Here is a 15,692-nt window from a genome sequence, read left to right as displayed (position 1 = left end):
GCAGGCTGACACTGTAAGTAACCTCCCGAGGGGTGGAGATGTAACAGATGTAAGATTGAGGACTTCAAAAGATTCTATTGAAAATGAGCCTGACAAGTATGGACTTTTTGGCCAATGGGTATTAAGTGGATTTCCTGGGGAATCCCTAGGGCAAGGTTAATGCAAGTTCTCACCCCTGGTTATGCAAAATCCCAGCCTTTCAAAGCTATGCCCTGAGCAGGGGGTCATTGCCTGCTGATTACCTGTAACAGAATACCAAGCTCAAAAGCCCGAGCCGTATAAAGAAATGGCTGATCTGCCCAGCTGGGCATTCTCATTCTGGAGCTAATACGGATGATCTTGTAACCATGAGGAAAACCAAGTTGTGGATTCGAAGGACTAAAACCTTCCAGAGCCCTAAGCTGGAATGGGTGAGACTTCTGATAAGCTTTCTAGCATGCATGTGGGCTCTTTTATTTTTTTAATACGTTTTCTCTGTAATGCTTTTATCTTAAGAATAAATGTGCTTGCTTAGAAAGAGTGATGTGGTCATTTATAACTGCAGGTGATACACTGGTCATAGCCTTCAGAGGTGCTGGCCTGTTTAGACTGTCTGGCTTGCTGGGGATACCACAATGTAAAGCAGGGAGTTGTGCAGCCTTAAAATCACTGTACAGGAGGGAACGACACTTGGGTCTCCACTCAACATAGGTGATCGCTGGGAGCCAGAAGCCTAAAGTGGGTGCCTTTAGTGGACCATGAAGGGGGAATACAGGTGTACTTACCCTGAAACTGTGGCACACATCATTACCTCTGAACATGGACCAAGAAAGCAATGAGCTAGGTTTTAGAGTGAAATTCAGCCCTTCCTGCTCAAAGCCCATGTAAGCAGGCCTGGAGCAGGGAACTGAAGAGTAGTGTGTGTGGTGAAATCAATCCCACTAGTTCAAATAAATTGGATAAAGCAAGCAACAGCGAGTTACCAAACAGCCACTTGAGAAGCTAAGCTGATGCTCTCTGCCAGATTTAAAGGGCCAGCCCAAGAAATGCATGCTGGGGGGGAAAAATCCCATAAACTGGCCAATGTGCAGTGAGGAAGCGCAGATAGTCCCCAGTTAAAGTGCTCTGGCTGAGTTGTAGCCTTAGGTCTACGCAGGGTGTGTCATGGTAAATGTATGCATAAGGACCAGGGCTTAAGTGACTTGGGAAGACATGGGCTCCTAAATCACATAGGTGCTTTTGAAAATCCCACCCTCTATTTTTAAGGGGCTAGGGGAACCCTTTGCCCTAACAGGAAGGTGAAGAGCACTCAGCCACACATATGAGTGAGCAAGTTACAGTTTGCTTGAATGATCAATGTTAAAAAATATTCACAGTAGCCGTGGGTGGTTAATACGATCCATATTGTGGGATAAGTAAAGGGCAGATTATCAAGCTGTGATGGTCTAACTTCTTGAGAGCCATAAATAGGTTCAGGGCAATCATTTGTACAGCTGTAGTTAGAGCCTGTCAATACCTGTAGCCGAGGTTCCTGTCAAACGCACTCTCTGCCCAGGAGACCATATGAAGGATGGATGAACAAGCTCAAGGCCTATTTCCAAGGTGATTGTGCAGTGTGGATGTGTTCTCCTCCCTCCCCCATTAAACACTCCAACAACAAACTGCTCCTTGAGTGTGCTAAGCCACCATTGCAGTGTAAGGGATTTCAGTGGAGTTACACCAGGGATGAATCTGGCCCACTCTGTTTGCAGTAACTAGAACAATTAAGTCTGCGGCCCTATACAATCTACTTAGGGCCAGATTTTTATAGGTATTTAGGCACCTATAGATGCAGGCAGGCATCCAGTGAGATTTTCAGTAGCACCTAAGCAGGTTAGGTACATAAATCCCACTGAAACCCATGGGCATTAGGTTCCTAACTTGTTTAGGAAATGTTGACAGTCTCATTAAATCTGTCTCGCTGCATGGGTAGGCACCTAAGTACATTTAAAAATCTGACCCTTTACTTCTCTAGTGCAGTTTCCCCCTCTGTAAAATAGGAATGATACTTGCTTCCCTTACCTCCCTGAGGCACATCAATTTATTTAAGAGAAACCAGGTGGTTGAGTAGTTAGAGTAGGAGCCTGGGCTAAGAAAATCTGGATTCCTTTTCCCACCCTCCTACTAATTCACTGTCTTCTTCCCCCTCCCTCCACCACCTGTGAAATGATGCTGATGAACACCCCACTTTGCAAAGCACTGAGACTCCATACAGGCATAAAGTGCCATTATTAATGGTTGTAAAGCATTTTGAGTGTGAGAAGTCATGTTCTTAGCCTGGAATTCTCAGTGCGCGTGCGTGTGTGTGTGTGGGGGGGATTGCATGGCATCAGCGCCTAGCACATCATGGGAGCGTCTCACGCACAAATAATGAATGAAAAGTGCCGCAGGAGCAGAAGAGAGGTTGAGCATGTGGTTTTAGAGTTGGATGTGATGCAGGCTCTGGGCTCAGTTCCTAGTTCTGTCACAGACTTCCTGTGTGACCTTGGGCAAGTCACTTCACCTCTCTGTACCTCCGTTCCACATCTGCAAAACAGGAATCATCCTTTCTCCAGCTGGCTGTCTGGTCTATTCAGCTTGTAACTTTTCAGTGTCCAGCATAACATCTTTTAGCTGGGATCTGCTCGAAGAATGAAATGATTCTATACTCACTTTTTAAATAATGGAAAGGTTCTACAACTAAGAGCCAAGCTCTGCAATTTTAGGAAGTCCAAAATTGTATATTAAAGGAACAAACTGGAAGTCAGAAGTAAGTGACATTTTGAGTTTCCTATTTCTGGTTCTAAATTAGGACATTTTCACTATTAAAATTCAAAAGCTAAATGGCTAAGAGTCAGATGATGAGACTCTGACTCACACTAGTGAACAATTTCTCACATGTTAACAGGTCTACTCTTGCAAGTAACTGCTCATTGGCTTGAATAAGTGGCTCACAATCTGAGTTGCTTACATACAGCAGTAGAGAGCTAAGGGTTACCAGGTTGACACATGCGCTGATCGTCAGGACCCTGGGCACAGAACCCGGGAAGCGGCGCGGGCCGAGGGATGTGCTGGCTGCCGCTTCCTGCCGCTTCCTGCCGTCCCCATTGGCCTGGAGCAGTGAGCCGTGGCCAGTGGGAGCCACAATTGGCTGAACCTGCGGACACGGCAGATAAACAAGCCAGCCTGGAAGGGTGCTTACCCTGGTGGGCCATGTGCCAAAGGTTGCCGATCCCTGGTCTAGAGGCAATGTTTTTGATTGGGATCAGTATCGTTAACTTTATTTAAGAAGATAAAGAAAAGAATGCAGCAGTTTTTTTGAGCAGTGGTGAGATTGTATGTACACACGCTCCATCAGACAGCGTATTCTAATTAAAGATTTCATCAATTTCAATCCTCAAAGCAAGCAGGAGAGGCTATTGATGGGATTTGTAAATTCAGCAGGTACATCCAGGTGCAGGAGACTTCACTTTACACAAAGGACGGTGCTGTGAAGCCTCTCACAGAATAATTAAAAAAAAAGAGAAGGTACTAGCTCTTGTACCAAAGAGTTTGTAAGCGCCTGGTAAGATGTGACGCAGTGTGTACAGGTGTCAAACAACACAATGAAATGGGGTGAGGCTGGACATGGGTTAGAACAGTAGGATCTCTGCAATAAATGTGGGAATTGTCTGATATTTTTAGGAACTTTCTTTAGGACTCTGTACTCATCACCTTGGCATGGTTACCCTGTGGGTGCAGAAGAGTTAAAATGCTGCTCTCCTGGGGTAGAGCAGGAGACCAAAGGGTTTGTTATGTAACTGTCTGGGATTATATGAATGAGTTGTTAAGGACTGGCTGAAACTCACCCATATCAATGGAGAATCCTGAAGACAAAGGGACCCTCAATGGCTGCATAATTAACACAATGGGACCCTCTGAACAAGGGAACTCAGCAGGAGGAAAATGGACCAGAACGTGACAGGAGGCTGTGAGCCCAGTTCTTATCACAGAGGGCAAGTCTACATGACTGAATTGTTGACGTACAGCCAACGCAATAATTACTGCAGTGGTCCACATCCACACTATGCCCTCTGTTGGCGGTGTCTATCCTTACCAGGAGCGCCTCCACCAACTTAACTGTGTGGGAAGGGCCATCCCTAGGGAGGTGAGGGGCCAGAACATCAGAAACTCAGCATCTATTTGCCAAAGGGGTGCTCCCCCTGCCCTGGCCCCACCCCAGCCCCGCCTCCTCCTCTTCCTACTCCCATCCCACCTCTTCCCCGCCCAGTTCCACGCCCCTCCCTTGAGCGCACTGCACCCTCACTCCTCTCCCATCACCCACAGCATTTCCTGACGCATGGCAGGCACTGGGAGGGAGGGAGAGGCACTGATCGGCAGGGGCTGGGGGGAGAGCGTGGTTCTGGTAGGGGGGCTCCTCGCACCCCCATCTGCCACTCCCCTCCCCATTCACCTCACCCTGCTCGCCCATGAGGTCCCCCAAAGCACAGGGCATGGGGTGGGGAATTGTGGGGCACTGACAGTTGGAGTTCCCTGGGAGCCCTGCCACCCCTTACATTTACATAACTCTAGTGTAGATCAGGCCTGAAACACAGCAGCTCTCACTTGGGACTGACAAAGAGACAAAGCCAAGACAGATTCTACAGCAGCTTGGCATGGTGGAGCCTTGGCACTGGCCAGGATGAACCAGGTCCTCATGGGGGACTTCAAATCACCCTGACATCTGCCGGGAGAGCAATACAGCAGTACACAGACAATCCAGGAAGTTTTTGGAGAATACTAGGGACAACTTCCTGGTTACAGTGCTGGAGGAACCAACTAGGGGCCTTGCTCCTCTTGACCTGCTGCTCACAAATAGGGAAGAAGTGGTAGGGGAAGTTGAAGTGGGTGGTACCCGGGCAGCAGTGACCATGAGATGGTTGAGTTCAGGATATTGACAAAAGGAAGAAAGGAGAGCAGCAGAATATGGACCCTGGACTTCAGAAAAGCAGACTTTGAGTCCCTCAGGGAACTGATGGGTAGGATTCCCTGGGAGGCTAATGTGAGGGGGAAAGGAGTCCAGGAGAGCTGGCTGTATTTTAAAGAAGCCTTATTGTGGGCAAAGGAACAAACTATCCAGATGTACAGAAAGAATAGCAAATATGGCAGGCAACCAGCTTGGCTTAACAGAGAAATCTTCGGTGAGCTTAAACACAAAAAGGAGGCTTACAAGAAGTGGAAACTTGGACAGAAGGACGAGGGAGGAGTATAAAGATATTGCTGGAGGATGCAGGGGTGCAACCAAGAAGGCCAAAGCACAATTGGAGTTGCAGCTAGCAAGGAATGTGAAGGGTTACAAGAAGGGTTTCTACAAGTATGTTAGCAACAAGAAGGTGGTCAGGGAGTGTGGAACCCTTACTGAATGGGGGAGACAGCCTAGACACAGATGATGTGGAAAGAGCTGAAGTACTCAATGCTTTTTTTGCCTTGGTCTTCACAAAGGTCAGCTCCCAGACTGCTGCACTGGGCAGCACAGTATGGGGAAGTGGTGATCAGCCCTTTGTAATGAAAGAACAGGTTAAGGACTATTTAGAAAAGGTGGACATGCACAAGTTCATGGGGCTAGATCTAACGCATCCGGGGTGCTGAGGGAGTTGGCTGATGTGATTGCAGAGCCACTGGCCATTATCACTGAAAACTTGTGGCGACTGGGGGGTCTCAGACGATTGGAAAAAGGCAAATATAGTGCCCATCTTTAAAAAAGGGAAGAATGAGAATCTGGGGAACTACAGACCAGTCAGCGTCACCTCAGTCACTGGAAAAATCATGGAGCAGGTCCTCAAGGAATCCATTTTGAAGCACCTGGAGGAGAGGAAGGTGATCAGGAACAGTCAACATGGATTTCCAAGGGCAAGTCATGCGTGACCAACCTGATGAGATAACTGGCTCTGTGGACACTGGGAAAGCAATGGACGTGATATACCTTAACTTTATCAAAAGCTTTTGATACAGTCTCTCACAGTATTCTTGCCAGCAAGTTAAAAAAGCATGGATTGAATGAATGGACCGTAAGGTGGATAGAAAGCTGGCTAAATCATCGGGCTCAATGGGTAGCGAACAATGGCTTGATGTCTAGTTGGCAGCTGGTATAAAGCGGAGTGCCCTAGAGGTCGGTCTAGGGGGCTGGTTTTGTTCAACATCTTCATTATGTGGATGATGGGATCAATTGCACCCTCAGCAAATTCGCAGACGACACTAAGCTCAGGGGGAGGTAGATAGGCTGGAGGATATGGAGAGGGCCCAGAGTGACCGAGACAAATTTGGAGGATTGGGCCAAAAGAAATCTGATGAGGTTCAACAAGCACAAATGCAGTGTCCTGCCCTTAGGATGGAAGAATCCCATGCACTGCTACAGGCTGGGAACTGACTAAGCAGCAGTTCTGCAGGAAAGGACCTGGGGATTACAGTGGATGAAAAGCTTGCTGAGTCAACAATGTGACCTTGTTGGCAAGAAGGCTAACAGCATATTGGGCTGCATTAGTAGGAATATTGCCAGCAGATCAAGGGAAGTGATTATTCCCCTCTATTCGGCACTGGTGAGGCCACATCTGGAGTGCTGTGTCCAGTTTTGGGCTCCCCGCTACAGAAAGGACAAAGTGGAGAGAGTCCAGTGGAGGGCAACAAAAATTATTAGGGGGCTGGGGCACATGACTTATGAGAAGAAGCTGAGGGAACTGGACTTGTTTAGTCTGCGGAAAAGAAGAGTGAGGGCGGATTTGATAGCAGCCTTCAGCTACCTGAAGGGGGGTCCAAAGAGGATAGAGCTAGGCTGTTCTCAGTGGTGGCAGATGACAGAACAAGGAGCAATGGTCTCTAGTCACAGGGAGCGAGGTCTAGGTTGGATATTAAGAAACACTATTTCACTAGGAGGGTGGTGAAGCACTGAAATGGGTTACCTAGGAAGGTGGTGGATTCTCCATCCTTAGAGGTTTTTAAGACCTGGTTTGACAAATCCCCAGCTGGGATGATTTAGTTGGGGTTGGTCCTGCGTTGAGCAGGGAGTTGGACTAAATGACCTCCTGAGGTCTCTTCCAACTCTAATCTTCAATGATTTTACAATACTAGTTACGAACCCAGAGTTAGAACCTGACCCGTCAACCACACACCTCATTTGAAATTAGAAGTATGTGATCAGGCAGCAGCAGAGACAGAAAACCAAAACAAACATAGTATAGTGCTGTGTTAGATGTAAATGACTAAAAAACACAAAATGAAGGGAAACTTTTAAAAAAGGATTTGACAAGGTCAGGAAACTGTTTCTGCGCTTGTTTCATTTAAATTAAGATGCTTAAAAGCAGCATTTTCCTTCTGCGTAGTGAAGTTTTAACGCTGTATGAAGTCAACATTCATTTGTAAACTTTTAAAATATTCTCAAATTAACTCCCTTCTTGCAGAGGAGACAGAAGTGAGGTTTGAGGAGAGATCTGACTGAGGAGAAGGGGGTGGTGACTTCACAGGATAGCATGGGGAAGGCAGGGCAACACTGAAAAAAAGTACCCAGAAATGTATGGGAGAACTGAAAGGACACTGAGGTTGGCATCGGTTTGTGGAGTGGAGGGTGGAACTGGAGGCTGGAGCACAGCTGTGCAACCCCATCTCCACTCTGGCCTCCCTAAGCACCATGGGACTGCACTGGTTCTCTGCTGCATTTAGGTGTTTCCATGCCCCTAAAGGAGGCAGTGTGGGATCTGCTCCTTACGACACAGCCACATACTACAGTGCCTGTGTTTTCAGTTTATTTTCTTATACTGTTCCAACTAAAGGAAAATCAGACAAAGATTTGCTCCTTAGACTTTACTGCATTAACATCCAAATATATGACAAAAAAACAAACAAAACAATACATGTAAAACAGACCAATTAGGGTGGTGTAGTAAAATCAACCAATCACAATCCAAAATATTAGAATGGATATTTTATTTAACTAAATTCTTGAAACAATCTGAATAATTTTACTGAACTCCCTTGTACTTTTAGAGATAATTTTTATATACACAGTCAGGTGAAATATTCCTCACAGATAGAACATGACTGAGAAATTACAGCTTTCTTAGAAAGCACACAAGGCACCAAGCATTGTAACCAAAGCTACGTGGCTGGCTCTTCCTAGCTGATGACTGATCGTGTTCTGTACATGGTTATTATACGGCTGATTTTGTGGCATGATTTTTAAGTGTTACATAGATTGCTGCCTCTTATCCAGGCACTTTTCAATATCGTCAAGCACCTGTTCAGCTGCCTTTGGAATCCGAGTCCCAGGACCAAAAACACTGGAGACACCAGAGTCATAGAGGAAATCATAATCCTGTTCAGAGAGAGATTTAAATAGTTAAATATTGGAACATGAACTATACCCTTACAGCAGGGGTTCTCTAAGTGGGGGTTGGGACCCCTCAGGGGGTCACTAGGTTCTTACATGGGGGGTCACGAGCTGTCAGCCTCCACCCCAAGCCACACTTTGCTTCCAGCATTTATAATGGTGTTAAACATATAAAGGGTTTTTAATTTATAAGGAGGGGTTGCACTCAGAGGTTCTCTATGTGAAAGGGGTCGCCAGTACAAAAGTTTGAGACTCATTGCCTTGCAGCATCTATGAGTAATTCTCTAAGGAGCACTAAGATTGAAGGCTTGCAACTGTTCCCAGAAACAGGAAGCAATAGCAGAATAAAAGCTCAAACATACAAAATAAATTCTGAACAATTTCACTGTAAGGGTTCTGTCAATTTAACGTCAGATTCCCTGACATTTTCAAGGGGACACAGAAAGCAGCTCTGATATTCTCTCACTTTTCCATCTAAACTGGTGTGTGGTGTAGCTGTGTAAGGTTAACAGAAGCTATGTTTCACCCAAGAGCTGGCTGCATTTAATTATTATTAAATAATTATCATTAATCTTCTGTGGTAGCACCCAATCTATGTTCAGAGTTTCCCAAATGCTTGAGCACAGTCCTTACACTCCAACGAGTTCACAATCTAATAACAAAGGAGTGAGAGAAATCAGGGGAAAGAACAACAATATGTAATTTATATACTGGGCAACTTGATTCATTCCAGGCAGCACAGAAGAGGCCCTTAGAACAGGAAAGGGGCTTAGAGGAGCTCAGGCAGGTTATACCAGGCATTAGAGGGCTTTGCGGCAGAAGGCATGGAAGTGATTGTGTGGAAATCTGAAAAATGGTGAACAAGCTTGGGAGCACTGGTGGAGTGGAGGGATGGCCAACACCAACCCTCCCAAGAGAGGATAAGTTGAGAGAGCCACTAAGACTATGGGCTGTGTATCTGTGTTAGTTCAGTGCCTCACACAATGGGGTCCTGGTCTCTGATTGGGGTTCCTAGGTGCTACACACAATTCAAATAATAACGTATTCTAAGGCAGGATCTGGCCTTTAATCTGCAAAGTGCTTTGCAATCCTTTGGGGAGAAAGGCACTATAAATAATATTATTATTACTCTGAAGATTCCCCTCTACTCTTGAAGTAACAGGCTGAATACATCATTCCTGCTTCTACTTGTAGTACACACAGTTTTGGAAAGAGACCCTTGCTCCTCCACCATGGCTTCTGGCTTATATATGAGTGAAGTACTGCTGCTTAGGAGAACTAAAGAATAGACCCATCTAGTGGAAACATTTGCACTTGGCAGTACAGCAGCATCTGCTCCTACATGAATCAATCATGGAAAATGGAAACTACCATACACAGTTCATTTAACACCTGTATTTGGTATGTGTAATTGTGGTGAACCTTTATTTTTTCTGAGCAGAACTGAGTTGAGAGAATATATCAAATATACAGTAAGCCGAGTTGCCTGATTTACAAAGTGCAACAGCTTTCAGTGCTGAACTGAATAATTATAATTTTTATAAATTGGGAAACAATTGAAAAGTCCATATGAGAACAACCTCATGCTGCTAGTTTTTTTCTGAACAAAAGCAGCTTAATGCTTTATCCTGACAGAAGCTTTGCAAGTTAAGCCAGAACAGTTATGTATGACAACCCAGGGCTTAATGTGCATGAAAATTGACATCAGCAACCTCTTTCTGTGACTAGCATGAAACCTGAAACTGACCCTAACTGACTATTGTGTAGGAAAGGCTTCAGCATTGTAACTCCCCTATGATGTTAAGAGTGCATAGCAAATAGCCAAAACAACAGGGCAGGCTGAAACTGAGTGTTCTTATAACTGTAAGGTATATTTGTTCTGGAAACAGATACTGAGCAATACCTGAGGGGGGATGACACCTCCACACATGACAAGAATGTCAGGACGGCCAAGTGCGTTCAGCTCTTTGATGAGCTCAGGAACAAGAGTTTTATGACCTGCAGCTAATGTGCTCACACCCACACAATGCACATCAGCATCTACAGCCTGCTGGGCCACTTCACGGGGTGTCTAAAGAGAGAAATTAAACAGCAAGCAGCAATTAGTGCTAAAGTGACCGCTGAACAAGAACTGCAGGGACAAAAGCTGCATTCAAAATACATTTTAAGGGACAGGTTCAATCAAATGATACCTGGAAGAGTGGTCCTATGTCCACATCAAAGCCAATGTCTGCAAATCCTGTAGCGATAACCTTAGCTCCTCTATCATGGCCATCTTGACCCATCTTGGCAACAAGAAGACGAGGTCTGCGCCCTTCACGCTCCAAGAACTTGTTTACTCTATTTAAAAAATACATTTTATCCTTCTAAGTCACTGTCATTCATTAAGAGTCTGAAAAAGACACGCTACTAGTGGCAACTTCTGCACCATAAGCTACACTAGCAACCAACTCGTGGTTGGTTCATGCAGCATGCTCACCATTTTAGTATTTCACTTTGAATGGACAATGACAGGTTCCCTTTATAAAGTGCTTTGAGTAATAAAATGTTGCTTACTTTGCAGATTTGTTTTTCATTCCCACCTCTGCTTTGTTGCTCTTAATGAAGCAAAAATCTTGTACTATTTGGGGCACTGATGTATAAAGCATGTCTAAGTTTAAGCACGAGTAGTTTCGTTGACTTCAAAAGTGCCTGAGAACCATACACACAATATAGACCTCAGTCCTAGATATTACAAGTGAAGTGGCCTATAAACATGACTTTGTCCATCTATTACCACTGCAGTCTCTAAAGCCTAAGGATGCTAATCCTTTTACTCTGCTCCAATTATGTTAAATGGGAATCATATTATTTCCACTAATAATGGTGTGACAGATTTAGAGCTGCTCTGTAAAAAATTACAAATACGGCTGTTTTTTAGGCTATTTACTGCATGAATATATTGGTTTAGTTTAAGTGCGGGCTCCTTGGACAAAAACAAGCAGGGGGGAAAGAATGGTTCAAGATAAGACATCCATCATCAATCACTTGACTGTTGTTAAGAGACAATGACAGAACAGGAAAAGGCCAGGAACACAGGAGAGCAAAAAAACTCAATCAGGTTTCCAAAGGAATACTCTCTCTCAAGAGAAGGGGGTATTTGCTCAAGGGAACCAGGCTGAGACACAGGCACCCGCTGGGGTTTCTGAAGAAGTTAAGCCTGCCTCGGTTACCATCATGGGATTCGTAACAGTTTAGGTAAGATAGACATGCGGGTAGATTGCCTGTTGTTTTAAAATCCTGCCTTCGCTAATGCTCTGTTCCTTCTGCAAAACAATGACTTTGGTTTTAAGAAGGCTGCTTTGTCCCTGGACACTGAATATCCCAGGGAAGAACTTCAGGAGCTTGAACTAAGACCTGCAGGGTAAGCACGGTGGATACACAGGGTGCTGTAGTCCAGGGCTTGCTCTCAGAGTGGGAGAATTGTAAAATTCCACCCCGGGACAGGTATCATGCACTCAGAGTCCATAAACGGGACAGAGGTGCCCCTATGCCTGTAACTGTGACAGATGTATAATACTCATGTTGTTCATGTACAGAAAAGATGAGCAGTAGGCAAGATACATAAGAAGGTATGGAAAAAGTGTAACCACATCTTCTTTAGAACATTCATTGAAAAACACGACACTACATGTAAATTAGTGCTTTTTTTTGTTTTTTTGCCTTTAAAAAGAGATGCTTCCATCCAGCAGCGATAATACTTTGAAGTCATGCTGGAGATCACCAGCATGACTCAATCAGGAGTTTCCTTTTTAGGAATCTCGCAACTCTTAAGGTAAAGTGCCGGATCTACAGCAGTTAAGAGTGAAGATCATCAATTCATATTACCGAAACACCTAATCGAGCACCTCAGTCACCTCACCTAAGATGCCAGCAACAAAGTCAGAAACTGGCAAACGAGACAAATGGTATCTGTTTCTCAAAAACGCGTGCAATTCTGCTCTTGGTGACACGAATATGCAGCTCCCACTGAGTTCAACTAAAGTTGCATGAAAGTATCCAAAGGCAGAATCTGGTCCTATAACATTATAGACATTATTGAGAGTGAATGTAGCTGCAAGGACAACCTATAAAATCTGTTTTTTATGTTTAGTCATAAATAGAAGTTCCTGCATTGTTCTGCAAATATGCTCAGAGTCCACTATTATGGAGCCTTCACGACATGCTTGCTCATTACATAGCCCACACCACCTAGTGATTCCAGAGGATCACACATGCAACACAGATGTCAAACATTAACTATGAGGCCATTCCCTCTTTCTGAGCCAGCAGCAAACTCTCACCTATTGATGGCATGAAGAATTTCATCACTCTCCCCAAACTCCTGGCGGTAAGCTCCGCTCACCATTCGGTCACTGGCTCTGTGCTCCCCAAACACCTTCTTCATTGCCTCGGTTATTTCTCCAACTGTACATCTAAAATACACAGAGTTAAAAGGCTAGTATCATTAGGAGACTGAAATCAAAACAATGCAGAAATCCCCAGCAACAGCCTGATGATTAGTCAGAAGAGCAAATTAAAACAAACGACTCTTTCCCTTTTACTCTACCAATTCTGGAAATTATCATTTCGTTAGCACCATACAGTAATAGAATATGCAGTAGTACTTTGGAAATAAATTTCTGATCTACTGATGAGAAGACTTGACTAAGAACTGTGCATCCCAGTGACATGCAACTAGAATGGTCACAGATCAAAACCCTTTATCGAGATAACTCAAATGCATGGAGTGGGGATTTCTTTTTATACGATCACTAATGTATTTGTGCTAGTACAGGAATTCTTGTCCTACCCAGCACCAAGAGGCTTCCTTGTAAAATAGCATCAGACGCAAATCCTAAAATAAACTGCATGAGAAATATTGAAGAACAGACACAAAAGTGGACTGGAATAAAAAAAAGCCTTCACTGCAGTCAGTCACTAGTGTCCATCTGAGGAAAGAACATTCTGAGGTCTGAATAAAATATGTTACACCTAATGTGCTCTGATATTTTCCCTGTACTATATCTTACTTGGCTACTCTGACTTTCACCAGCTGTATATTTTACTCTCCTATACACTTTCTCCTAGATATTGCTCAATTGAGATGTAAGCCACAGGAAGAGCTGTTCAAACATGCAACCCTCCGATGCTTTCTATTTTACTCTGTTTCTCCTTCAGTCTCCACAATTGTGCATCTTTTCCATCATACTTTCCTTCTTGTTTTTCCAAATCTTCTGATTTCTCAGTCAACAGCTGCTTTGCTTTGTACGAGGACAATTCAGACACACAGTGCTGGTACAGAGCAATGCTATTGTTAGTTTTTCTATATTATTGACAGCAACATTTATATTTGCTGCAGCATCTAAAAGCCACAATAAAGCTGGGTCCCATTGTGCTAGGTGCAGTATAAACATAATAAAGGACAGTTCTAGCCCCAAGGGCTTACAATCTAGTATCTATTGGATTCCACCTTTCTGTGAGAAATTAGTTTCCCAAATTTATAGTACTGAACCTGTGGTGACAGGACAATCCTGTGCCCAAATTATCATGGCACAGAAATCAATAGCAAGGGATTGACAGAAGGAAACAAGCTAATTAACAAGAGAAAGAAGCTCCTCTTTAGAAGTTAAACAGCTTAGCTATAACCACTACCTCAGCAATGCTTTCTGACCCTGCTAGGACAAAGACTGAACACAGGACTGCATAATGGTGTGAAGTAGGCAAGTGAGCAAGCTAACAATTGTGTATTTCAATAATATATTCAGTGGCAGACATTAGTATGCCCTGAAAATGATAAAAGATGGAGGGAAATAAGACACACACACACAAAGAAATGCACATGACTTGTTGCAAACTTAGTCAAAGTACAAAACAGACATCAAGAACGTTTCCAAAGCACATTAATTATACACGCAAAAATAAAGACAATCCCCCATTCAATTACACTTTCTTTCTGCCATCTGTGCTGTAATCTTTTCTCAATTCACCAATACATAGATACCATTTGGCTGTAGTTAATCACATTTAATCCTTTGGAACTTGCACTTTTTGTACTATTACATTTAGCAATGAGGAATGCTCTTACTCAAAATTGTTTTTGTGACCTAGTTAAAGAGTAAATACCCTCGAAGTCTTAAAACAAAAAATGTCAGAGGACAATCTGGATATCACTGCTTAATAGCAGTTTAGACAGCTGTAATTTCTCCATATGCTTTTACTAGGAGATAGGCAGAGATGGCCAGAGGTGGCCAAAGCTCTAATGGGTATTATCTTTAATCCCAGCCCTATGCCTGGTATCCAACAGGTCCTGAAGATGACTTTCTGGTGTATTCACAGGAATCCTACAGTAAATCTCATGTAGACCTCTTGCCTCCAGCAAATCCTTGACTATCTTTTGCTCCGTCCTTCCCACGTTACTTTTAACTCATCTGTTGTATATTTGGTAGACTTAGCCATGTGGTTATAAATGGTAACTACTGAATGCCACAGGCCCAAATTCAACTCTACTATAAACGGTCACAAGTCCTACTTTGTGGACATAAATAGGACTTGTGTAGGACCTGAGCTGCCCTTCTGGACAGAGCTTTATCACCCTTTATTGGCCTGTCTTCACTAGAAAATTACACCAAGTTGGAACAAAACCTTACTTACCATGAACTGGCCACAACTTTGCTGTTATTATCAAGAGTGACAAACCATATTCAGCACTATCAGCTGGTCATGGGAAAAGCCTGGCTTCAGTAGGCAGCTAACTAATCCCAGTTAAGCATACGTTTTCATGTTAGCCAAGGTGCACGTCTTTTATCTTATGGATACTGCAGGCAAACCTTTCAAAAGGGCCTAAGTGACTCAGGACCTTTATGCATTTTGGACAATTTTTTCAAGGGCTTAATTGGGACTTCTGAAAGTATGTTTACTCTGAAAACAAGGCTATTCTTATTTTTGTGAATTACATAGCCTATTTATAACCCACCTAAAACTTTAAAATACACTGTAAGAAAGTCAAAACTGTCTAAACTGTTTCTCTTTGTGCTGTTATAACCCATAGGTTCACTTAACCAGGAGATTTTCAATGATCTAAAATTCAAAAAAGAATCTTACAAAAAGTGGAAACTAGGTCAAATTACAAAGGATGAATATAAACAAACAACACAAGTATGTCTGGACAAAATTAGAAAGGGCAAGGCACAAAATGAGATCAAACTAGCTAGAGTAGATGGCCCACGGGCCGCTTTCGGCCCATCAGACATTTTCATCCGGCCCTTGAGCTCCCGCCGGGGAGTTGGATCAGGGGCGCTTCCCAGCCCCCGACTCA

At 43.8% G+C, this 15,692-nt stretch overlaps 1 protein-coding gene across 1 annotated transcript in view; it reads right to left on the bottom strand.

The window, feature by feature from the left end:
• Positions 1-7,936: 7,936 nt before the first annotated feature.
• Positions 7,937-15,692, bottom strand: part of MMUT (methylmalonyl-CoA mutase) — a 35,578-nt gene continuing 27,822 nt past the window's right edge. Inside the window, exons 10-13 of the mRNA XM_030555239.1 lie at positions 12,679-12,810; positions 10,549-10,696; positions 10,260-10,427; positions 7,937-8,341 (exon numbers count right to left, since the gene is read on the bottom strand). Coding sequence (XP_030411099.1) covers positions 8,213-8,341; positions 10,260-10,427; positions 10,549-10,696; positions 12,679-12,810 — 577 coding nt within the window. The 3' untranslated portion in view covers positions 7,937-8,212. The remainder of the gene's footprint in view (positions 8,342-10,259; positions 10,428-10,548; positions 10,697-12,678; positions 12,811-15,692) is intronic.

The sequence above is a fragment of the Gopherus evgoodei genome, chromosome 3 (assembly GCF_007399415.2).
Source record: "Gopherus evgoodei ecotype Sinaloan lineage chromosome 3, rGopEvg1_v1.p, whole genome shotgun sequence".
Lineage (NCBI taxonomy): Eukaryota > Metazoa > Chordata > Testudines > Testudinidae > Gopherus > Gopherus evgoodei.
The sequence above is the reverse complement of the archived record's forward strand: the minus strand, read 5'-3'. Positions and strand labels throughout refer to the sequence as shown.